At 37.8% G+C, this 26,603-nt stretch overlaps 1 protein-coding gene across 9 annotated transcripts; it reads right to left on the bottom strand.

Annotated features, from left to right (window-relative positions):
* Positions 1 to 7,962: 7,962 nt before the first annotated feature.
* On the bottom strand, positions 7,963 to 19,737 carry LOC116032311. 9 transcript variants are annotated; one of them, XM_031274820.1, is made up of 11 exons: positions 19,354 to 19,737; positions 19,146 to 19,233; positions 18,083 to 18,170; positions 17,858 to 17,945; positions 17,572 to 17,750; positions 17,406 to 17,480; positions 16,584 to 16,691; positions 11,567 to 11,997; positions 11,311 to 11,420; positions 10,177 to 10,281; positions 7,963 to 9,066 (listed from the first exon to the last, which is right to left on the bottom strand). In XM_031274820.1, exons 7-11 carry the CDS (start codon positions 16,643 to 16,645, stop codon positions 8,401 to 8,403), a joined length of 1,374 nt encoding a protein of 457 aa, XP_031130680.1. In that variant the 5' UTR covers positions 16,646 to 16,691; positions 17,406 to 17,480; positions 17,572 to 17,750; positions 17,858 to 17,945; positions 18,083 to 18,170; positions 19,146 to 19,233; positions 19,354 to 19,737; the 3' UTR covers positions 7,963 to 8,400. The 9 variants fall into 9 exon arrangements, with proteins under 9 accessions (XP_031130680.1, XP_031130686.1, XP_031130672.1 ...); XM_031274826.1 differs by having other exon boundaries at positions 17,406 to 17,750; positions 17,834 to 17,945; XM_031274812.1 differs by having other exon boundaries at positions 17,406 to 17,750.
* Between the last annotated feature and the right edge of the window lie 6,866 nt (positions 19,738 to 26,603).

The following is a 26,603-nucleotide window of genomic DNA, read 5'->3' as shown; positions in this document are numbered from 1 at the left end:
ATAAATGAGGATCCCTTAGTCCCTAAGCCATAAATGCGCTGTTTTTTTGTCCCGCCAACAACATCCACATACAACTGTGACATGTTTATATTTGGTGACTTAGTTGAGTCTTCAGCTTCTTGCGTTGCAACATCATGGCGTGCTTGTACTTGTTCCTACAATTAGTATACACAATAAAATAAGTATACAATGGCATATAAGAATTTATCTATTTAACAATATATGATTGGTTACGTTATACTTACAGCAATCCTCTTTGACCTCTCATCAACAAACATACCATCTTTCTTTTTGTGCATTTGGGCAAAGCACTCAAACAGATTAGGCTCTTTTTGAAGTTCTTCTCGCTATTAAACAAGCAAAAACAATAAAATGATACTTTCAAAGATCAACATCACATAGCCAAACATACGATCACATAGCCTTAAAGCCATCACATCAACAATAAAACAGCTTCTGTTGTGTCATTAAATGATACTTCTCATGCTCTTACATTCTATGCATTTGTTACCACATTCAATTCCACATTCATCAAACAAACCAAAAAACCTTCAAAACAACAAGTGTAGTAGAAAAATACATGTCATGAAACTAATAAACTACAAGGCTGACTATTCATTGAATTCAGTGCATTTAATGACACAACAGAAACTAGAATAGGTAACTCAAAATAACATTTGGTTAAACAATTCCTCAACAGTAAAACAAGTAAAAACACACATAAGATCTCATAAAGAAAATCTAAATGAGATTCAAAAACTAGTATGATCATCCTATTTCATCAACATTTCATGTTTTTACATTCAATGCACTTGTTACCACATTCAATTCCCCATTCATCAAACAAACCAAAAAGGAAAGAGGCTTACCAATTTGTGATAGTGCTCGATAGCTGATCTAGACCCTCTTACCAATTTGTGATAGTGCTCGATAGCTGATCTAGACCCTCCGGTATGTTTGTGATAGTGCTCGATAGCTGATCTAGACCCTCCGGTATGTTTAGAACATCCCGTGATAGCTGATCTAGACCCTCCGGTATGTTTAGAACATCCCGTCCCAGGTCCTTCTACCTCACTCATCCTATTTTTTCGCTGTTGTTCAGATTTCACTTTCACGTCAGGCCTATCCCAATATGCCTCCCAAATGGCCCATGTTTCTTCAGCTACACAAGCTGGCCTCCCAGTTGAAGTCCGTTTGGTCTTGAATTTGGAGAGCATATCTGCATAGCGTAGGCCTGCTTGTGCTAAAAAAGCTTTGCGAACTAGAGCTTCAATAGACTCATCCCACTTGTAAAATTTCTGTAACATCACAAATTCATCAAAATTTAATAACATTCTAGCTTTAAGAATTAACCAAAATATTCTCAAAGTCATATCATGAATTTACCTTAAATTCCTCAAAGTATAAATCCTTGTACTCAATAGGCACATTCTTCCAAGTATATCCATTAGGATGGATCATTTTCGTGAATATTTTTGTCATTGTACTTGAACATGTGTGAGAAGGTATCAACCTGTACATATATAAGAGATGAATAAGGATGAAAAAAATATATACATAAATGTTTAACATAATAACACATTTTACCTCCCATCCTCTACATGAATAATAGTCAAATCAGAACCAATGGATGATCCCGCAACTGATGAGGATGTAGGTGGAGCAGTAGAGTTTGATGGTGATGGAATCGGCAAGTCAGATGGTGAACCAATAGAAGCAGGTGACTGAACAGGTGGAGATACCACAGTAGGAGGAGGTGCCACAATAGGTTCCACAAGAGGAGGTGCACCTCGTCCACGTCCTCTTGTGCTTCCAACACTACCACCTCGTGTCATCTAAAATAAAAAAAAATAAAGTTAAATAACATATAGCTATTACATGCTCATTTACTATTTGAACTATGCACTAACTATCAGTACCATTATCACTATCTCCTATTACTGAATCTCCACTTGAGTCATCTATTTCTTCCTCTAACTCAATTTCATCTTCGATGTCACCATGTTCGCCATCAAGTTCTATCACCCCACCGTTTGGATCATCTAAATGCAATGGGTCTTCATCTATTTGAACGAGATCATGATTGTCAGTAGTTTCCTCTTGAAATGGTGCAGGTATTAGTGATTCTTCAGCAGATATAGATGATTCAGGAATCTCTACATTAGATCTCGCTTTAATTTTGCAAACAGCCCACCAGTCAAGCTTGTCGCGACGCAAACTTGGGTATGTACAATAATAAACCTGAGCAGCTTGCATTGCTAGAACGAAAGGTTCATAGCGATTGAATCTACGCTTATGATTAACTTCAACAAGTTTATACTTGGGATGAACCTTCATGCCAACACTTGTGGGGTCGAACCACTCACACTTGAATAATATTGTCCTCTTGATTGGTAAGCCAGGGTACTCCACTTGTACAACTTCTACCAATCGGCCATAATAATCACTTTCATCTACACTATAGTTTATACCTTTTATGCAAACTCCAGTATTCATTGTTTCTTTAGCTCCACCATAACCGATGGTGTGAAATTTAAAACCATTTACATAATACCCTGAATAGGTATTGACAGATCTTAGTGGCCCTTTTGCAAGATCCTTTATAAATTTGTTTGAAATGTTGTTTGAAGGATCATGTGCCTGTATAGTAAATAATATAACTGTTAAAGTGTGTTACACAATTTGAAGCTCAATATACATAATATACAAGTCTTACATAGTCATTGAACCAATTTGCAAATTCATTTTCCAATTTACGATCGATGGTAGTACTGGAAATATTTGGTTGACTCCTCTTTAACTCCTCAATATAAACCCTTTAAAAGAATAAATGGGTTAATATTTATAACACCTTGCATAAGAAAAATTGAACAGAAGTAAATTCTTACTCAATAAATGGCTCCACTTCTGAACAATTTAGTAACACGTAGGTTTGAGCAGCTTTGTACTCTTCATCTGTCATATATCTCACTTTCGCTTTGCCAAATGCTCGACCCGAATACTTGAATATAGAAAGAGTTTCTTCATGTCCATCAACTATATATTCACTACCATCCGTATTTCGAGGCACATTTCTGTGTTTCGTGCTAACATGATCTTCAAAATAATATGAGCAGAACGATGATGCTTCTTCCACCAAATATGCATTGGATATAGAGCCCTCAACCTTTGCTTTATTTTTGACATTATTTTTCAATTTCCGAAGGTATCTAATAAAATTGACATCTATAAGTGACAATTTTATTATATTTTGGAAACATATAAAACAACTAAAACAAATCATACCTCTCAAATGGATACATCCACCTATATTGAACTGGACCAGCAATCCTTGCTTCATAAGCTAAGTGGATTGGAAGATGCTCCATGGAGTCGAAGAAACTAGGTGGAAATATACGTTCAAGTTGACATAAAATGAGAGGTATGTCATTCTCAAGCTTCATCATTTCCTCAACTCTAATCGTAGTGGAAGTAAGGTTCTTAAAGAATAAACTCAACTCTGTAAGAACTTTCCAAACATTTAGCGGGAGCAACTCACGAAATGCAATTGGTATTAGCCTCTGCATAAACACATGACAGTCGTGACTTTTCATACCAAACAACTTCAACTTATTCATATCTACACATCGACTCATATTAGATACATAGCCATCAGGAAATTTGAGATTCTTAACCCATTCACACAATGCTTCTCTTGCCGGTTTGTCAAGCGTGTAACAAGCTTTTGGAAACTTTCCGGTCACAAGGTCTCGCTTCAACTCAGGACGCCGACAATAATCATTCAGCTCTTCTCTAGATTTATATGTGTCCTTTGTTTTTCCAATAACATTCATTACTGTGTTGAACACGTTATCAAACACATTTTTTTCTATATGCATGACATCCAAATTATGTCGTACCAAGTGTGAACTCCAATACGGCAAATCCCAAAAGATACTTCGCTTTTTCCAACCGCAAGTTTTGGAAATGAATCCATTAACTTCAACTGCATCCAATTCAGTGACTTTCTTAAGGCCTAAAGTCTCAATCTCTACAAGGATATCAGATCCTGACCGAACAAGCGGTGCCTCAGTTGTAATCGCTCTATTCTTAAAGAACGCTGTCTTATTCCTGCGAAATGGATGATTTGCTGGCAAAAATTTTCGATGATTGTCAAACCACGATTGCTTACCACTACATTTTAGGGTGAAGGCATCTGATTTGTCCATGTAATATGGACAAGCTAACCTCCCAGCAGTGCTCCATCCAGATAACATCGAATATGCTGGAAAATCACTAACTGTCCACATAAGGGCAGCTCGCATCTGAAAATTCTGCTTCTTTGAAATATCATATGTTTGAACACCGACTTCCCACAATTGGTTTAATTCTGCAATAAGCGGTTGTAGAAAAACATCTATCTTCTCTTTTGGATTTTTTGGACTTGGAACCAATACGGTTAAGAACATATACTCCTCCTTCATACACATCCAAGGAGGCAAGTTGTACGGTGTTAGTATGATAGGCCATCAGGAGTATTGTTGCCCTGACTGTCCAAAAGGTTGAAAACCATCGGTACACAAACATAACCTGACATTTCGAATTTCAGATGCAAAGTCAGGATAAATGCGATTAAAATGCTTCCAAGCATGCGAGTCTGATGGATGACGCATGATTCCATCTTCAAGTGAATTTGCATGCCACTTCATATCATTTGCTGTAGCATTAGATGCATACAACCTCTGCAGTCGAGGAACCAGAGGAAAGTAATACATTTTTTTGTATGCTACATTAGTTTTCTGTCGTTTTGTAGCACCACGAGAAGTTTGTTTAAATCGAGGGTGGGCGCAAAACTTACACGTTGTCATATCTTTATCTAACTCCCAATATATCATGCAGTTGTTCTTGCAACAATCAATCTTCTGAACTGGCAACCCCATACCCCGTAATAGCCTTTTGGTTTCGTAGAAGTTGTCAGGAACTAGATTATTATTCGGAACAACTTCTTGAATAAGTTCAGTGATTTGATTGAAACATTTTTCTGATATGTGATTCTCTGATTTCAAGCTCATAAGTCGAGCTACAAAAGACAACTGCGAGTGCTTTTTACACTCCGGGAATAGCTCTTGATCTGCAGCTTTCAGCATGTCATAAAACTTTTGGGCCTCGGGATTTGGCGATTCTTCTATTTCATCCACATTAAATTCAACACCAGCAGCATCCATAACCATTGTGTGGTAAGCATTAGATGGTTCTTCACTAGCCATTTGAGATGAGCCACCAACATCTCGATCAACATCTACCAACAGAATTCGCTCGCCATGGAAGCGCCAAACATAGTAGTCTGATACAAATCCAAATTTTGCTAAGTGGTATTTCACGGTAGGCACATCTAAAAACTTGGTGTTTTGGCACTTGCGCTGAGTACATGGACACCTAATTCTTTCCCCGTCCATCCAAGTACGTTGACTAGTAGCAAATTCGATGAAAGTTTTAAGACCATCCAAAAACTCTTTAGTGAGAACACCATTTCTCATTCGTGTATACATCCAATGACGATTTGAACTCATTTTATTTATCACCTATTTCAAAATATTATTCAATGCTACATTTCATGTAATACAAAACAAAAAAACAAAACCTAAAACTACATATGACCGAGACAAAAATCATTCGAAAAAATTCTTATAGACATTCAAATAGAGATTCAAATAATCATAAACATCCGGTACCCACAGGCGGTTTAGCCGGAGATAACACAAGTGCCGGTACCCACAGGCGGTTTATCCGGCAAATAAACAATAAATGAAAGTTTTGTAATTACCTTATAAACCGCAGAAGAATTTGAAGATTTTTGAAAGTTCAAAGTTGTCAGTTCATGATACCTAGTAGTCAATGTTACCACACGTTAGCACTTGATAAAATAAAATATATACCTTACTATAAAACCTAGTTTCTACAAGTCATGCCAAATTGAAATGAATCAAGAGTGGTAAAAAAGATTTAAACTTGATAGTTGGGTGCGCTAACCAATGATGACTATCTAGAAATTTAACAATAAAATACTAAAAAGTTTTCTAAAAAGATCATCATCAAAGGGCCAATAAATACAATATTTCTAATCCAAAATCTAATTCAGATCATGAAATTTTTTGTACCAATAGAATCTTTGGTCGCATTTGGCATAATAAGATGTGAGAATATAATGAATGTGGAAAAGAATAAGATAATGGTGATGATTCATATAAATCCTTGCAAGCACAAGAGCTGAAATATATATGGTGCCTTTTAGTTTAGAAACATGTCTTACATTTGAAACATACAGAAGGGAAAAAAATACATACACTGTATATTGTACAAGCATTTGAAGTGGAAAGCTAATGAATGCAGGATCTTGACATGGCTAGCAGGTATTTACCTCAATTATGTACAATTAACTTAAAGTGTATCCACACCACATTTGTCTATGTTTTCTGTTTCTTTATAAGTACATGATTTGATGTTATTAACCATAGTACAACAAGAACTACACACAAACAATCAGAAAAAATGGAAGCAAAACAAACTTTTATACTGAAATGACCATTTATCATAACAGATCAATTGACACCGTTAAACCAAAAACAGTGTGGCATTTTCTTGATAACGGATGACAAAAGCTCAAACATTGTAAACCTTTTTTCAAATCCACTAAACCTAAAACAGTAAACCTAAAAGGGCGAAATTAAATACACATACCAGTGGCCGGCAGAAAATCCAGAGTGTTGGAGGACAGGGACGGCGTTTCGCAAATGGTGTTGGAGGACAGCTTCGTCCCTACTTCCAGCTTCGCAATCGGCGTTTCACAATGGCAGTTTCGCAATCGTCTCGGGGCTTCGCAAACGGCGTTTCGAAAATTGCAGCTTCGCAAACGGCGCTTCCACCTTCCAGCTTCCGGCGCGGACAGGGGCGTAAATCGCAATCGCAATCGCGAACAGGGGCGTTAGGGCGGGCGTGTGCGACGGAGGGTTAGGGCGGCCATGTGCGACGGAGGGTTAGGGCGGGCGTGTGCGACGGAGGGTTCCGGCGGCCGTGTGCGACGGAGGGTTCCGCGGCGTGTGCGACGGACAGAGGTGCGATCGATGGGTGGAGGGAGAAAATTTTAGGGATTTTAGGGAGTTTGCGTTTTTAGGGTGTGTGCGACGGACACGGAGGAAATTTTAGAAAATAAAATTAATACTCCGTATTACTCATAACCTTAGCGACGGATTAGAGAATCCGTCGCTATATCTAGCGACGGATTCTAAAATCCGTCGCTATATTTCATACGACACACATTCAGAGTTATAACTTAGCGACGGATCATAAAATCCGTCGCTAAATTTCTTTGGACAAAAGTTCCGCGTTTTAACGTAGCGACGGATTCTTAAATCCGTCGCTATCCATAGCGACGGATCCTGAAATCCGTCGCTATCCATAGCGACGGATCCTGAAATCCGTCGCTAGATTTCATAATACAAAAATTATGCGTTTCACCTTAGCGACGGCAATTAGAATCCGTCGCTATATTTTATTTACAATGATTCTACCTTTAAACGTAGCGACGGATATTAGGGTAACAATTTGTTGGAGAAGAAAAATAAATGAAATAATTATTTTTAAGGGTAACAATGTCAATTTAACATTTCAGGAGGAAAACTGCCACTTTAATAACACAGGGGAAAAAAGTGCTATAAGCACATAACATAGGGGGAAAAAGTGCCATTTTCCCTAACATAAATAAATATAGCAAATTCCAAGTAAATTAGAATTTTGGTAACGTAGAAATATAGAATTGACAAACACTAATTGCAAATTCCAACTTTTCATGTGTTATTAATTATCTCCACGACTTTAATAAGAAAAAGCCATGTTTGATGACATAAAAATTTAGTATTAAAAATTTTTAATGCACGTAACATGTGGTGATGAAATAAGAAGGTTCTAAAGAAGAGATCTTTGGGATAGAAGAAAAGAAAATAAGTTGGGTGTGATTGTGTAACAAAATCAACCCCAGCTATTCATACGCATGATAACTTAGAATTTGTGTCCTTTTCGTACAGAAAACTTCCATGGCTTTGTCCTAACGTCTAACTAAGCATTTTTGTGTTACATACAAATACCATGGCATCGCAGATTTAGTTGACTCATTCTACCACTTCAAAATGGTTTTGGCAGCCTCACATTCTAGAAGGCATAAAGCTAGAAATTTAGAAATAGTTATGGAATCATTCCTGCCATAATATTGTAGCTTTTCACAAGCAGAAAAGTAGGAATTAAGAAATTAACATCCCATTTCCAAAAATATTTTCATCATCATGGCATTCTTACCACTTAGCAATCCTGCTTTTCGCCTTTTTGGATTCAAACAGCTGGCCTTGTACAAGAGAAGCTGAAGATCGGTTATATTGTGTCAAACCATGAATCAAAGTCATCAGTAAGTTTAGACTTGGTGACAGGGTTTGAGGAAGAGGGGGTATTGCGAAAAGCAGATCTTGTCTCATCAGCCAGTGATCCCTCGTTTTTGTTTGTCAGAATGGATGTTTCTCTGAGTAGATCATCAACAATATCGTCAAGCTTCATATCCCTCGCCACACTTCCACCCAACCCTGGGTCTGGGTCTGTTACATCTGATCTAGAAGGAACCTTTTGACTCAATGAACCCCTTTCTGAAAATGAGGATGAAACATCATTTTGTGTCAAAAAAGAATTATCCCATGATTCCTCTGTTACTCTGTTGGACTCGAGAAACTTTGTTTCAGCAAATGAGCCGAGAAGCATGTCAAGCTCTGCCTTTGCATTGGCTACCTCGAATTGTGCTGGTTTCTTAGCAGCAGTGTTCACATTGATTTCGGGAGTGTACCTCGGCAAATCAGTTTGTCCTATTCCTTTTGCTTGCAATATCTCATCCCTCGTACTAGTACTGCTGCTGGTGCTGGTGCCAGCTGTATTAGATGGACTTCTAACAAACTGATTGCCATGAGCTAATGAATCAAAAACTTCCTCAGCCACTCCAGCCTTATTTTTAGCCTGTTCGTTCTCACTAAGCTTTTGCAATTCCTCTGTGCACTACAATATGTAGGAGGGAAAAAAGAATGAGCTTTTGAGCAAAGCCATTATATTAACACTGATAACCAGTAAGGTTGTAATCCAGTACTTTTACTGAAAAGTAAAAAGCCATTTCCTTGTTAACAACACAATTCCTAGGATTCAAGTCTTAAAGCTGATGTTTTCAGATAACAGCCTGGTTTGGTAATTGGTAAATAGCAGATTAGCCCACGTTTGGTGGATTTGAACCATTCGTTAAACCACTAAAATGGATATCAGTTAATTGGCAAATAGACTTGGATGGTAGCATGTATTTATAGGACTGTGTATTCTCTTTTTTAATAGACAACTTATTTAGAAACTCTCTTTACTTTTGTACCAGTTTTGTTGTTATGGTCATTTTATTATATTTAGTGTGTGCTGTTCATTTAAATTGATATTTTTAATGTTCAGTTATTATTATCCACTTTTTTTTTTTTCTAAATAACATCATGACCAACAACAAATTAAATAATATAATATACTCATGTCAAGTCAATTTACATGTTAACAACTAACAATAAACCACTAATTTTACAAAACACCTGTTAATACTAACAGCTAAGCCAATCAGTTAACACAATCAATTATAAGTCTCTCACACACACACACACAAAACCTAATTGCCAGAGACCTTTCAACTTAGTATTGGCACAATACTACTAGGGAAAGATAAGGCAAATTTTAATTCACATGTACTATTTTTCTTGATAAACAATAAATTGTGAAAATATGGAAACATTCTTGCAGTCAAATGTTAATAAAGTTACACAGCATTATCTGGTACTCCAAGCATGCATTTTAGTCAAGTAGTCAAAGAAACACAAGAATAAACTCAGTAGATGGGAGTTTAATTCAGAGCTCAACATCTGACTAAAAAATAAGGACCATGGATATTTATATGGCATAACACATAAGAAGAAATGCAAAAAATTAGGGGGCTATTCTTTTCAATTAGCTTTTTGTTAATTACCAACAGAACTAATAGTCACCTTTGCACTTTATAACAAGTAATTTCCTCGGTTAACCTTATTGTTTGTTTCTGCAATGCAACAGCTTACTCTAAATATTATGGAAGGTCATTAAACATACCAGTTCTGGAGGTAGTAAATCAGGTTCAATGAAAAGCCTTTCTGATAGAGTTGCTTTTGCAAGTTGTTCTGCAAGAGTGTGCAAATTGAGAGAGAGAAAAGATGCCTGCAAAGATAGGATTACAGCATTCAGTATGAGACTATCAGTACTTGCTTCTTCATTAAATTTATGCTTGAGTGTCTGAAATTCCATTGAATGCAAAATCTAATAAATACTCCATATGAAATAGTATTGATCAACCTGATACAGATATAACAGAATATAATTAACTTCTTAAGCGCAATTACTTATTTCCTTTACGTTTCTTAATGTCCACTTTATTGTATAATCCACTGTCTTCTTCCTTTGGAAATCCAAGTGGTATTGATGCCACAACAGGCTGTACTTTGTTGGCATACAAGAACTACGAGGGCTCTTTTAAAAGAGCAGAATAACCAAAATATGAAAGAAACCCTAACTCCACATAGTATGAATTAACTAATCCTCAGAGTCGTTTGGCATCATCAATCTGTTTATTCACTATAACAGTACCACTAGAAGATCTTTAAATGAATTTTAGTGGCAGCATAATACACTGCATAATTATTACTCCGTACATATAAACAAATCTACACTCTATTAATCTTAGGTATGACGGTATCAAACTTTGAAACCTTCTATGGTCCCCACTGGCCAAGTTATGTTGCAAAGAAGAAGATAAATTGTCAGCCAAGGAACTAATAATACATTAATACTTCGACATCAGCCAGAAGGAACTACCAAAGAAAAATGAGGGAGAGAAATGCATAATTGCATATTCATGCTTTTCATCAAAATGACATTCCAGTTAAGTTTCAAATTTACATAAAAAAAATAAATAAATAAATAAATAAAATAAAATAAAATAAAACGGTAGCTGATTCTTCACCAAACCAGTATAACTAACCAGAAAAACAAGATTTAAGAGGAAGTATTTCTTTTTCAAGACATCAAGAGAAACAAGGAAAGGAATTTGACTTCAGATTGCCAAAAGAATTAAATAGGTCAATTTCAATAACATGAAAAGGTCCAAGTTGATAGTTTTTGTTCAATTATTCATTCCAGCTTAGAACAACAGACACAGACCAGCTCTTAGATTGTCAATCAAAAAATTACCTCATCTGGAGGAGGCCCTTTATCTTCTGACCCAAAATTGTCATCACTGATCCATGATGCTATGCTTTTCCCTTTAACAGAAAGCAATGGACCAAGCCCCTGATAGAAATCTAAAAAACAATTTAGTCAATCACTCAATCCTCAAGGAATGCAGAAACTTCAGTACCACAATTTAAAACAACAATTCATCCAAGCAAACAGAATTCTTAGTAACAAAGTTAAAATATCTAAAATCCACAAAGATTAAGAGAATCACCATGTAGACCATCATCGAACAGGGGAACACTCTGTGAAGAATACAGAGACTGAGCCTTGGACTCAGAAATCAAGTAAGCATAGTCTGCCCCCTTACTTTTCGGCGCAACAACATCCGTAGCAAGCTTAGACACACTATCTTGAGGGACCATATTCTCAGAATCAAATCCATACTCTTCTTCTCCTTCTTCGACATAACGATCCCAATTCGAAGGAAGTCCCCTAGAACCATGTCCCTGTACAGGTTTTTCCTTAACTTGTTTTCCACTTTGTTTCTTATCACCAGTAGACGCACCAGGGACAGAAGAGGCACCCTTGGACGAATGATGTTGCTGATTCTTCTTACTATGATGTAACGAATGAGCTCTTTTCGATTTCGCCAATGATTTTGCATCCATTTCTAGGTTTCTTATTCTTCCTTTCGTCCAAATCCTGTAAATGAAAAACAAAGGCCCTATACCATGTACAAAAGTTAACATAAATGTTTATAATTAAATTTTATGTGCTTTCCTAGATGCAAAATAAATAACTTAAACTAATAATGTCAACTAACTTAAAATAAAATTTACAAATTTTAACAATTTAAAAATATAAAACTAATAATGAAAGAAAACATCTATGTGCTTTCCTAGATGCAAAATAAATAACATCTTTAAGATTAATATTATCTAGCATATCATTCTCAATACACAATTTCATTATATACAAGGAATCCTAAATAGAATTAATAGACAACTTATGATTGATAAACATTATGTTGATTCCTAATTCCTATACAATACATTTTTAACTATGCTGCTATGCAGTATGCCAATATGCGTAATACAGGCACTATACTAACATAATACATGCGGATTCCTATGCAGTATACATAATGCATTTTTAACTTTTAGAATTTCTAATTCTTAAATTTCCTACTACAGTATACATTATGCAGAAGACTGATTTCACATCCTAAATAGAATTAAAAGACAATTAGGATTTTTAATTTTTAATTCCTAACTTCCTACGGCTACTGAGTACTGCCCCTACTAAAATTACTCCAATTAGAATTAAAAGAATTAAAATTAAAAGAAGCAATTAACAAAATTCCTAATTCTTATTCATGCTTACTGCTTACAACCTTACATTGAAAAAGAAAAAAACACAAGTCTCAATAATCAATATAATTATAATTATATATACACACTCGCGCTTTGCAATGCTAGAAGGTTTAGAAGAAGAGGGACAAGCCCAGGTGCAGGAAGGACAAGTCAATGGTTCACCACTACATAGCACAGGCGAGGCCCTTCCCAGGATTAGAACAAACCAACACCAGAAACAGACAGTTGAGCGTCAATTCTCATTTGCAAATCTCCAGTATGCCGATGCGCAACCCAATAAACAGCAACGTTACATCCCACCACATCGAGGAGGATTTACTTCCAGGGGTGGTACGTCAAGACAAGCGGCTGCAGAAACAGAACATACAGTTGTAAGAGGTTTCAACAAAGGAAAGAAGGTGGTGAGTTCAGTTGTTGGTAATGAGGCGGTGCAACCGGAAGGTTCGCACTTTATACCTGACAGCTCTTTGATGGGCGATCCACCTGATAATCCCATGTCATTTGCAAGACGAGATGATCCTCCGGACGATGTTATGGAGGGAGTTGAAAACGATCCCGGTGGTGATCCTGAGGCCGAGGGCCCTTTGCGCCATTGAGCGCTTGCTTGTCTGCTTTTTTCTATTAATTATGAAGTGTCTGATATGGAACTGTCAGGGTGCGGCATCAAATTCCTTTCGCCGCACTCTTAAAAATTTTATTCGTATTTTTAACCCCTCTATTGTGTGTCTTTTAGAACCCAAAGTGTCAGGTGTGCAAGCAAACAAGATTTGTTCAAGCTTTGGATTTGAAGATTGGATTCGTGTGGAGGCAGTCGGTTTCTCGAGTGGCATTTGGATCCACTGGAACACTGCAGTTAATGTTGTCATACTAAAGACTCACCCTCAATTTATCTTATTGCAGGTTGATGATAAAAGAACCCACCCCTGGATCCTAGCAGTGGTCTATGGCAGCCCTAATCGCATGCTGCGTAAAAAATTGTTTTCAGATTTATCCTTGCAAGAACTTGGACCCCAACATCAATGCCTTGCAATTGGAGACTTCAACTCGGTTACAGGTTCGAATGAAGTTAGCAGTCCAGAATGTTTTAACCAAGCCAGATGCGCAGACTTTAATAATTGGATCTTTGAAGAAGGCCTAATGGACTTAAGCTACCAAGGATCAATGTTCACATGGGTAAGAGGGGTGAACACTCAATCCTTTAAAGCTGCAAGATTGGATCGTGCCTTGGGAAATCCAGAATGGATGCTTCGGTTCCCGGTTGCAGTGTTAGAACATTTACCTATGATTGATTCAGATCACACCCCTCTACTACTCAACACGGCACCAACTGACAACTTTAGGGGTAGGAGGAAGTTTAGGTTCAATGCTGCATGGACTACACATCCCAAGTTTCTTGACCATATCCATAATATATGGGAACCAGAGGGAGAGCTGAATTTAAATAACAAGAACGTAGCTGAAGCATTACTTTTCTGGAATAAGACAACATTTGGAAATATTCTGTTTAGAAAGAAAAGGCTGCTGGCTAGGATAGGAGGAGTTCAAAGATGCTTAGCCCAACATGCGAGAGGATTGGATCACATCGGGAGATCGAAACACAAGGTTCTACCATCTAGCTACTCTAGTCAAACAGGGCGCGACTAAGACAGACAGACTGAGGAAGGAAGATGGGAGTTGGATTACTGAGGAACAGCAGATACTCGAGCACATTAGAAATCACTTCATAAAGCTGTTTACTGATGACCAGCCCCTGCAAACTCATAATCAAACGTGCAGGCGATTCCCAATTCTGAGTAATGAGGATTGGCAGGAGATAAATAGCCCAATAGCACCAGAAGAGATCAGAAAGGCATTGTTTGAAATGGAACCATGCAAGACGCCAGGTCCAGATGGATTTAGCTCAATCTTCTATCAAAAGACATGGGGTGTAGTTGGAAAATCAATCATAAAGTTTGCAATAAGGTTCTTTAACGAAGGGATCCTGCCAGATGATTGCAACGACACGTTAATCTGTTTAATCCCCAAGGTGCAAAATCCAGAAACGGTGAATCAGTTACGGCCTATAGGTCTATGCAATGTCTCATACAAACTACTGACTAAGGTGATGGCAACAAGGATTCAAAAGGGACTCAAGAAGCTGATTGGGCCTTATCAATCGAGTTTCATCCCTGAACGTCAAATGACAGATAATATTCTTGTGTTTCAGGAGGTCTTGAACTCAATGAGGACTAAGCAAGGCACATTAGGCAGGATGGTGATGAAAATAGATCTGGAGAAAGCATACGATAGGTTATCTTGGAATTTCATTAACGAGACTCTTTATGATGCAGGCTTTAACGACATTTGGAGAAGGAATATCATGAACTGCATAACTACTTCAAGACTAGCAGTAACCTGGAATGGAATGGAATCTGGATGGTTTAAACCAAGCCGGGGAATTAGACAGGGAGACCCTATATCACCCTTATTATTTGTTCTCTGCATTGAAAAGCTTAGTCATATTATATGTGATGCTTGTTTGAAGGGTAGATGGAAAGGAATTAAGATCACTAGACACGGCCCTACCCTAACGCATTTACTTTTTGCAGATGACATGGTACTATTTGGGGAAGCTACACCTTTACAAGCCCTTGAAATGAAGAAGTGTCTAGACGAATTCTGCAAAATATCTGGACAAAGAGTTAACTTCAATAAGTCAAGCATATTTTTCTCCAAGAACACTCCAGTGGTTATCCAAGAAGAGATAGCAGCCTCAACAGGGATCCCTAAGGTTGCAGATCTAGGCAAATACTTAGGAATCCCCTCGATCCACGGCAGGCTGAAAAACGAGTCATTTGCTGGTGTTATTGAAAGAATGAAGAGCAAATTGGCGGGGTGGAAGGCAAAATCCCTATCTCTAGCTGGCAGACAAACCTTGGCTCAATCTGTCCTGACAGCGATTCCTTTTTATACAATGCAAACAACGTTAATCCCCAGTGGTGTCATCGCGAACATGGAGAAACTAATCAGGAGTTTCTTATGGGGTAATTTGGAAGGGGAAAGGAGATGTAATCTAGTTAGGTGGGATATGGTTACCAGCAGCAAAGAAAACGGAGGTTTGGGAATTCGGAGACTTGCTGAAATGAATATAGCCTTCCTTGCAAAACTAGGGTGGCGCATTCTGATGGACGAAGATAGTCTATGGGTACGCGTATTTAAAGCAAAATACACAATTCAACCGTTAGACTGCTCTCTTTGGCGCCCAAAAGCCAACATGTCAAATGCATGGCGCGGTATTCTCAAAGCAGTTCCCACACTACAGCAGGGCTCCAGGAAATTGGTAAGAAATGGAAAGAATCACTAGTACAAAAAAGGGTATTTGCGTCTGGAGTTTTAGACTTTTTGCGTCTGGAGTGCTCCAGACGCATATGCCGGAGACGCAATTGGTCCGGACTATCTGCGTCCGTAGTTGCCCCGGACGCAGATAGTCACCAGCTGCGTCCGCAACTGGTAGGTCCGGACGCAGCTGGTAATTTTTTATTTTTTTTAAATAGACTATCTGCGTCTGGAACTTCAGATAGTCATTATTATTTTTAAAAAAATAAAATTATTTGATAAAAATTTAAATTGATAATAATTATAAATACAATTTTTCTCCTGTACAAATTTGGATAGTCACTACACATACTCACTAAAACTTAAATGAGGACTCAATTTTATTCTATTAGCCATCAATATATACTCCTAATCTAGAAGAGTCTTGTATTTTATCAATACTATCATCCTTATATTAGTTATTGTTTAAGAGCATTCATATTGTAATCAAATATAAACACATATCTATCGATATGGGAATTGATTTGGGTCCATTGCAACTAGAATAATTAAAGGATATGAGAAACACTAAATCTCAAAATTTAAATAAGCAAGCCTTACTGTAGTTCAAAATCCTTCGGACTCCTTATCTCCCCAACAAAACACTGTCGTAATATCCACATTATGCAATCTCCTTCTCAGTTCCATGTATAATATGCGACCTATACCCTGTAAGAACCTGGGCCTAGTCAATTACTATCAGAAGCAGAAAACAAATCTGAAGCTATTTGCAAGCATACCATTGAGATGATATAATAGTTACTGAAATAAATTAATAATAATCTTTATATTTCCATAAATAAATAAATGCTACAGTATGTAAAGGAGAAAAATAAAGTTTAGGAGGCATCTAACACCCCACCTTGTACATTGATACATATAAAAGTAACTAGTCAACTCTAAGATGTAATTCAAATACAGTTAGATATTCAAACAGCTGAAGAACATTAGAGACTAAATTCCCTTTATAGATCTAAAATATACAATTCCAATTTCAATTTTTTCAATGCATTAGATTTTAATAATGTTCAGCATTTCACATTTCCAGTATTGGTTCAGTAACCATCTGAAGTTAGTCACTAACTTAGAAGGCACTCATTAAGATTTTCCAAACAGCAACTATCCACTAAGGGAATATTACAGTTATAAAATTTTTCATAATTCAATATAACGGTGATCAGATCTCTCAATTCGTATGTAAAGGTACAAATCAAAGATTATTGCTACACTATTTAATCCTTCAGATCCAAACTTCTCAGTTTTCCTTCACAAACAATAATGGCTACTACCCAAAGGGATCATCACCTATTTGTCTGCCACAAAGTACAAGAATTCCAAATTTAAATTGAATAGGAAAGAGAGATAAATGAGGTGCAATATTACCGGAAGCTGAAGGCATAGACGACGAAGATCCGATATCTCTATCGAGGGTGGCTGTAAACGCCTTTAAATCCACCCCTGAAAATGAACCAAATGTCCCGAGCTTTCAGAACAAATTACAATCCAATTTAATCTTATAAATTTCAAAGCTTAGAAAACTACAACTCACTGGGATATATTTAAATGCAGTAGTTCACACTTGACTGCATCATACAGTGACCATAACAAAAAACAATATGGTAATAATACTATAAATCAATTAAATTATAAAAAAGAAGAAGAAATGCATCCCAGCTATAACATGACAGAAATTCTGCGAAGGAGAGCAGCCCAGCGAACGGAGAAATTCTGGCAGAGAATAAATAAACATTCAATTATTATCAAAGGATTTAGGGCCTCAAGTATACTGATGCAGAAAGATGCAGAAATACATTTTAAGGGAAAAACACATTTACATATGCATGCATGCTGCAAGTAACCAAGAGGAATTTCAAGTCTCCCTCCGTTAGCTTTCCAAGTGCGTCTGAGCATCCACCAATCGTCCTGCCAAACCAAACAACAAGCTTGCTTTCATTAGGCAGGAGCATTCTTATTACAATGGAGTTGATTCTATCTCTCTTATGTCATATATGAAAGGTGGAGTAAAGCCAAATTACAAACATATTTAATTATTTCACTACCTTGCTCAAGAGTGGATTTACTTTGTTATCAAGCTCCTCATGTGCTTCATTAAGCTCAGACAATAAACCAACTAATTCTGGGGCAGAGCTACATCAGAACAAAATGGAGAAAACTCAGAAACATAAATGCTTTACATGAACAACCAAAATCTGGACTACAAGTGCACAAAAATACTACTACTGTAAGGCAGTTTGTCCTCAAAAATACTACTTGCATTGAATAAAGAAGAAAATGGCAAGGGATTAGGTAGCCTAAGAGTGGCTAGTTTGTCCTCAATACTAGCCAAAAGTCTTGTTGACTTATGTAACAAGATGACAAGGAGTAGTTGTTTAATCAACCAAACAATAGACAAAGAATTTTAAGGCTGCTGGCAGAACAAATAGCAAAAGAAATACCCATTTTTTTGGTCTAAAGCTGGCAGAACTTCAAATCTATCTACATTATAAAACTCCAATTTTATTTTCATTATCAACCGTAGATAGACATTAAAAGTGCAAGCTTCACTATATTCCATGTAATAAAGGAACTCTATCAGAACTAGCAACTGAAATTTTGATCTAAAGTTGCTCAAAATAATGTTAACTTAAGTTGAACAAGTGAGTTAATAATAAGTGCCTTCATGGATTCATCTTAAGAGTTAAGAATCCACTTAAGAGTCAAGATGCAATAGTAAGTGTCATAAATAGGACTAGTCAGTAAAAGTGTCATAGTGATCATACAAACAAGATAATAGGAAAGAATTTCAACTAAATACACAGCAGCATAAATTTACTTATTTGGGTCCATTTTATAAAACTAAGTGATGTTTATAGTAAAGAATTCTGCATTGTTAATGAGAAAGAGAAACCGCATCATTTCCACAATTATCAGAAAACAAGAACAACAATTAGGATGCCTTGTTGGTTTTCTCGTGTGTGGAAGTACACAAGCTTCCAGCTTTTAGAGTTCAAATTGTCATCATTTTAAAGGAGAAAAGCTACCTAAAATTAGAGAAGCTTAACAACTAATGAGATTAAGGAAATAAATTCCTAAGAAAATCTAAAGCCAGTCATTGAAGGGTACCTATTTCTTGGTTGCTCACCATAGACAATACTTCTCCGGACTTGCCTGGAAAAGAAGTAGTAATATCCCACTGCAACAGAAACAGATTCTGTATGCAATAACACACAAATAATCACATCTAAAATAAACAATAACAAAAATTCCTAAAATATATAACAAATTAATTAAATAAATTAAATGAAATTAAAACCAAAAAAAAAAAAATTACCTGGACGGAGACGGCGCGGTTGGAGGTGGTGGACGGCGACGGCGACGGTGCGGCTGGAGGGCTGGACGGCGACGACGACGGTGCGGCTGGAGGGCTGGACGGCGACGGGGCTGGGGCGTCAGATCTGGACGGCGCGACGGGCTGCGGCTTGGACTGCGTTGGGCAGCGGCTTCACAGCGAGCGGAGAAGATAGGAGGCGGCTTGACGGCAACGGCGAGCGGCGAGGAGAGGAGTGGCGACGGCGCCGTATGGGAATCGAAGAAGACGAAGGCGTGGGGCGACGATGGTGAATTGGCCAGATCCAGATCTAAGTAGTATATTTTAATTTTAAAAAAATAAATAAATAGGTAGCCTGCGTCCGAAGTAGAACGTGTAATTCAACGGACCAGCTGCGTCCGAAGCTGCGTCCGAATGCCACCGCGTCACTTTAAAACGGGTACTTCGGACGCAGCTAGGCCTTTTAAAACAAAAATAATTAAAAAAATAATTAAATAGTGAATATTTTAATTACAAAAATGCCACCGCGTCACTTTACGCGTCCGGAGTTTTTACTCCGGACGCAAATTGTCTTATATTTTTGATCAAATTTGTACTAGTGAATACCCTGTTTTGGGAAGATATATGGATAGGAGACACATCTCTGAAAGCTATAGCTATTTCATCTATTCCCTACACAGACTTGAATAAGTCAGTTGCTGACTACTGGGATATGGGGTGGAAGTGGAACACCCTTTGAGAATCTTCTGCCGATAGAACACTTAAATATGCTTGCAGCGACAATATTATCTGATGATGAGGGTGAAACTGATGTCACTGGGTGGAAAGGGGAAGTGAATGCAGATTTCTCGGTTGGCTCAGCCTATAATCTAGTGGCAAATGAGGGATCACCAGTAGAAGCAGCCAAATGGAATAACATATGGAAACTGAAAATTCCAAACAAAATCAAGACTTTCATATGGTTAGTCAGGCATGAGAAGATCCTTACCAACCAGAATAGAAGAAGACGAGGTATTACGGAAGATGATAGTTGCTGGTTCTGCCAGAATGTAGTTGAAGATACGGATCATGTCCTGCACAAGTGCCCTATAGCAGCGGAAACTTGGTCTACATTAATGCCTAATCATTATACGAGGCATTTAAACAGTCCTCTAATTGTGTGGCTGGACAAAGGCTTTGCACTCAAGAATGCAGGAAACTCCCCTAATGACGATAAAGCATTATTCGCCATCACATCCAGCAAAGTTACACCCATCCAGGCTAGAGCAAGCTGGATTTCAGCGCAATGGGCTGAGGTCAATAATGCATTCAAAAAGACTGAAAATCGATTGAGTTTCGAAATCTCAGAAGGCTGGAAGAAGCTTTGTTGGGTTAAACCACAAGGAGAATCTATGAAAATGGACGTCGATGGATCTGTGAACCTGCTAACCAACACAGCTGGGTGTGGAGGAATCCTAAGACACAAGAAAGGAGAATGGAGAGGAGGCTTTGTGAATAACATTGGATTTTGTTCACCATTCCAGGCCGAGGCATGGGCTCTACTAAGAGGAATACAACTTGCAGTACAGCAGGGCTGCAGAAATGTGATTTTTGAATGTGACTCGAAAGAGATAGTTGAATTCATGAACAAAAGCACTAGATCAACCACAGCTGCGCATAACATCCTGACAGCATGCAAGAAGGAACTCTTCAAAATAGAAGTGTGGAAGGTGGCATGGGTTCCTCGTGAACAAAACGGCACTGCTGATAAGCTAGCTGCATTGGCTAATACATTCAACAGAGGATTACACATCTTAGACGAACCTCCCCAAGAGATTAGAGGGATATTGGAGGATGAGGCTGCCAGCCTCCCTTGTTGGGGTTTCCTTTATATTAGTAGCTAAGATGTTGAAATACTGTATTGAACTTCTACGGGTATCCCCCTTCCAGACTAATATAAAAAATATATACACGAAACATAAACTAGTATATATATATGCACATAGAAAATTAGAAATGCACAAAAAAAAAAAATCAGGGGCGTGTGTATAGTACTTGTTCAGTTGTTCTCCAAGCTACAGAGAGGTCGCAGGCCCTACCGTCCAGCCTTCCGGGTTCCTAATTCCTAAAAATTAATATATAAGAATTCAAGAAAGGAATAAAAGAGATTACTAATTGCAGTCTGTAGACTGCCAATTGTCGTGTAGAACCCTAAATTCACTAATTTATTTTTGCTAATTTGCGATTTTGCGTATGAGATATTGAGATTTTTGAAATTTTAATAGCGTTACTGTTTTACCTTTGAGAACGGCCGACCTCTTGAGACGACGTAGGCGCGAGTAGACGGGCTAGGCGGATAGTGCTTCCATCACTCCATCCCCACATCGGAGTCCGGAAGAAGAAACCTCTGTTTTTCTTTTTTAATTTTAATATATATCATGGGCCCTCAGCAGCCCAACTCCGTTTTTAATATACATAACTATGTAATATAACTATATAAGAGGGAGCCCAATGGCCCATTATATATTTATATCTCATATGGGCCCCCTCTTAGAGATGGGCCCTGGGCACACAGACTGCCCTTGCCCAGGACCGGGCCTGTTCCTTGCTCGAGCATGGACAACACCAATTGTTATATCATGGATCAGGGTTCATATTGTATTGTGAACCCTAATACAAAAGTTTTGTACATTCAGTTAATCGTTTATGTACTTGTAAACAAATAACTTGATAATTACTGACACATAATATGATAGCTACAGGTACAAAAACTGTCAATTGTCGGTACAGAATGTGTCAACTATAGATATAGATTATGGTCCATGGTATAATTTGCCGGACAACACAATACCATATCATTACAATCACGCATGCATGAAAGTTTCCTAGGATTTCCTAGATCTCAGGAACTGTTCCAGCAGCAATCCTCATTGTTTTGCGTCTTGTCGAACACAGGAACTGTTCCAGCAGCAATCCCTTGCCTCCAGGTATTTCCCTTGCCATTAGGTGTAGGCGCTTTCCAGAGGTGGAATTTTCTAGTTCTTCCTATTTGACCCGAAACCGATCGATCTACCTAGCTGGCGAGCGATCCCAGTTCGCGACAGAGAACAAGACAGCAAGCGAGCGTACCTTTGTTCGCTTTTCCTCACGGGCTGGCCAATCATCACGGGAACTTCAAAAATCTTTTTCAAGGGCACATGTGATGAGTATGGCAGAGGGACTAGTTTACCCTATTGTTATGAGCGGTACGTTTCAACCAATTAAACTATCAGGAATTCCTAAAAAAAGGCAAAGTCAAGTATTTGACGAAGATCTATCTATCAATAGATAGGCGCTTCCCTTAGCAATCCCTTGCTGCTAGTGTAGCAATAGTCAAGTGAGAGAAGTTCTTTTTAAAGTAGTGTGAAAATGCAAAGTTACGTTATGATCTGAAATTTTTAAAAAAATTAAAATTAAAAAGCACCCACCATTGTAAACACTGAAGCACTATATCTCCAGGTGTACATTTGCATGTCTAGTAGAGTACCAGTCCTATGATTTACCTTTATAAGGTGAGACAAGGGTTTGGTGTTTGATAATGAAATGTGGGAAAATATTATTATAAATTTAATTAATTAGATTGCAATTGATGGAGGAAAAATAAAATAAAAAACACAGGAATTCCACTACCAAAAACATGAGTTTTCTAAAATGAATTAGTATGATTGATAGAATGATTGGGGAAATGCATTGAGAAAGACAAGAAAAAAGGCTAGTTTGTAAGCTAAAAAGGATCATTCAAAGTTTCAAACATTCAAAAGTAGGGTCCTCTCCCCACTTGTAAAAGAAGATGATGAAGAAAAGGGAAGAGGATTGGCCCTGCTGCTGTCATATATTCTTAGTGCATATATTCCAACTTCAATTGATTGTGCCTATATATGAAAAATATAAAAATATTTCATGCATGCGTGATTGTAATGATATGGTATTGTGTTGTCCGGCAAATTATACCATGGACCATAATCTATATCTATAGTTGACACATTCTGTACCGACAATTGACAGTTTTTGTACCTGTAGCTATCATATTATGTGTCAGTAATTATCAAGTTATTTGTTTACAAGTACATAAACGATTAACTGAATGTACAAAACTTTTGTATTAGGGTTCACAATACAATATGAACCCTGATCCATGATATAACAATTGGTGTTGTCCATGCTCGAGCAAGGAACAGGCCCGGTCCTGGGCAAGGGCAGTCTGTGTGCCCAGGGCCCATCTCTAAGAGGGGGCCCATATGAGATATAAATATATAATGGGCCATTGGGCTCCCTCTTATATAGTTATATTACATAGTTATGTATATTAAAAACGGAGTTGGGCTGCTGAGGGCCCATGATATATATTAAAATTAAAAAAGAAAAACAGAGGTTTCTTCTTCCGGACTCCGATGTGGGGATGGAGTGATGGAAGCACTATCCGCCTAGCCCGTCTACTCGCGCCTACGTCGTCTCAAGAGGTCGGCCGTTCTCAAAGGTAAAACAGTAACGCTATTAAAATTTCAAAAATCTCAATATCTCATACGCAAAATCGCAAATTAGCAAAAATAAATTAGTGAATTTAGGGTTCTACACGACAATTGGCAGTCTACAGACTGCAATTAGTAATCTCTTTTATTCCTTTCTTGAATTCTTATATATTAATTTTTAGGAATTAGGAACCCGGAAGGCTGGACGGTAGGGCCTGCGACCTCTATGTAGCTTGGAGAACAACTGAACAAGTACTATACACACGCCCCTGATTTTTTTTTTTGTGCATTTCTAATTTTCTATGTGCATATATATATACTAGTTTATGTTTCGTGTATATATTTTTTATATTAGTCTGGAAGGGGGATACCCGTAGAAGTTCAATACAGTATTTCAACATCTTAGCTACTAATATAAAGGAAACCCCAACAAGGGAGGCTGGCAGCCTCATCCTCCAATATCCCTCTAATCTCTTGGGGAGGTTCGTCTAGGATGTGTAATCCTCTGTTGAATGTATTAGCCAATGCAGCTAGCTTATCAGCAGTGCCGTTTTGTTCACGAGGAACCCATGCCACCTTCCACACTTCTATTTTGAAGAGTTCCTTCTTGCATGCTGTCAGGATGTTATGCGCAGCTGTGGTTGATCTAGTGCTTTTGTTCATGAATTCAACTATCTCTTTCGAGTCACATTCAAAAATCACATTTCTGCAGCCCTGCTGTACTGCAAGTTGTATTCCTCTTAGTAGAGCCCATGCCTCGGCCTGGAATGGTGAACAAAATCCAATGTTATTCACAAAGCCTCCTCTCCATTCTCCTTTCTTGTTTCTTAGGATTCCTCCACACCCAGCTGTGTTGGTTAGCAGGTTCACAGATCCATCGACGTTCATTTTCATAGATTCTCCTTGTGGTTTAACCCAACAAAGCTTCTTCCAGCCTTCTGAGATTTCGAAACTCAATCGATTTTCAGTCTTTTTGAATGCATTATTGACCTCAGCCCATTGCGCTGAAATCCAGCTTGCTCTAGCCTGGATGGGTGTAACTTTGCTGTTGAAAATGGCCTCATTGCGCCATTTCCAGATCCACCATAGGGTGATGGCGAATAATGCTTTATCGTCATTAGGGGAGTTTCCTGCATTCTTGAGTGCAAAGCCTTTGTCCAGCCACACAATTAGAGGACTGTTTAAATGCCTCGTATAATGATTAGGCATTAATGTAGACCAAGTTTCCGCTGCTATAGGGCACTTGCGCAGGACATGATCCGTATCTTCAACTACATTCTGGCAGAACCAGCAACTATCATCCTCCGTAATACCTCGTCTTCTTCTATTCTGGTTGGTAAGGATCTTCTCATGCCTGACTGTCCAAATGGTTGAAAACCATCGGTACACAAACATAACCTGACATTTCGAATTTCAGATGCAAAGTCTGGATAAATGCGATTAAAATGCTTCCAAGCATGCGAGTCTGATGGATGACGCATGATTCCATCTTCAACTGAATTTGCATGCCACTTCATATCATTTGCTGTAGCATTAGATGCATACAACCTCTGCAGTCGAGGAACCAGAGGAAAGTAATACATTTTTTTGTATGCTACATTAGTTTTCTGTCGTTTTGTAGCACCACGAGAAGTTTGTTTAAATCGAGGGTGGGCGCAAAACTTACACGTTGTCATATCTTTATCTAACTCCCAATATATCATGCAGTTGTTCTTGCAATAATCAATCTTCTGAACTGGCAACCCCATACCCCGTAATAGCCTTTTGGTTTCGTAGAAGTTGTCAGGAACTAGATTATTATTCGGAATAACTTCTTGAATAAGTTCAGTGATTTGATTGAAACATTTTTCTGATATGTGATTCTCTGATTTCAAGCTCATAAGTTGAGCTACAAAAGACAACTGCGAGTGCTTTTTACACTCCGGGAATAACTCTTGATCTGCAGCTTTCAGCATGTCATAAAACTTTTGGGCCTCGGGATTTGGCGATTCTTCTATTTCATCCACATTAAATTCAACACCAGCAGCATCCATAACCATTGTGTGGTAAGCATTAGATGGTTCTTCACTAGCCATTTGAGATGAGCCACCAACATCTCGATCAACATCTACCGGCAGAATTCGCTCGCCATGGAAGCGCCAAACATAGTAGTCTGATACAAATCCGAATTTTGCTAAGTGGTATTTCATGGTAGGCACATCTAAAAACTTGGTGTTTTGGCACTTGCGCTGAGTACATGGACACCTAATTCTTTCCCCGTCCATCTAAGTACGTTGACTAGTAGCAAATTCGATGAAAGTTTTAAGACCATCCAAAAACTCTTTAGTGAGAACACCATTTCTCATTCGTGTATACATCCAATGACGATTTGAACTCATTTTATTTATCACCTATTTCAAAATATTATTCAATGCTACATTTCATGTAATACAAAACAAAAAAACAAAACCTAAAACTACATATGACCGAGACAAAAATCATTCGAAAAAATTCTTATAGACATTCAAATAGAGATTCAAATAATCATAAACATCCGGTACCCACAGGCGGTTTATCTGGCAAATAAACAATAAATGAAAATTTTGTAATTACCTTATAAACCGAAGAAGAACTTGAAGATTTTTGAAAGTTCAAAGTTGTCAGTTCATCATACCTAGTAGTCAATGTTACCACACGTTAGCACTTGATAAAATAAAATATATACCTTACTATAAAACCTAGTTTCTACAAGTCATGCCAAATTGAAATGAATCAAGAGTGGTAAAA

The sequence above is a fragment of the Ipomoea triloba genome, chromosome 1, assembly GCF_003576645.1.
Source record: "Ipomoea triloba cultivar NCNSP0323 chromosome 1, ASM357664v1".
Taxonomy (NCBI): Eukaryota; Viridiplantae; Streptophyta; class Magnoliopsida; order Solanales; family Convolvulaceae; genus Ipomoea; species Ipomoea triloba.
Note: the sequence above shows the minus strand (reverse complement) of the source record. Positions and strands in the feature narration are given on the sequence as shown.

Bases quoted from the DNA above. Each gene is read 5' to 3' on its own strand.
- LOC116032311 (XM_031274826.1), bottom strand. From the start codon at position 16,645: ATGTGGATATTACGACAGTGTTTTGTTGGGGAGATAAGGAGTCCGAAG. The intron at 11,421-11,566 runs GTGATTCTCTTA...ATTGTTTTTTAG, and splicing joins GTTCGATGATGGTCTACATG to ATTTCTATCAGGGGCTTGGT. The intron at 9,067-10,176 runs GTATGTTTAATG...TACATATTGTAG, and splicing joins ATTTACTACCTCCAGAACTG to TGCACAGAGGAATTGCAAAA.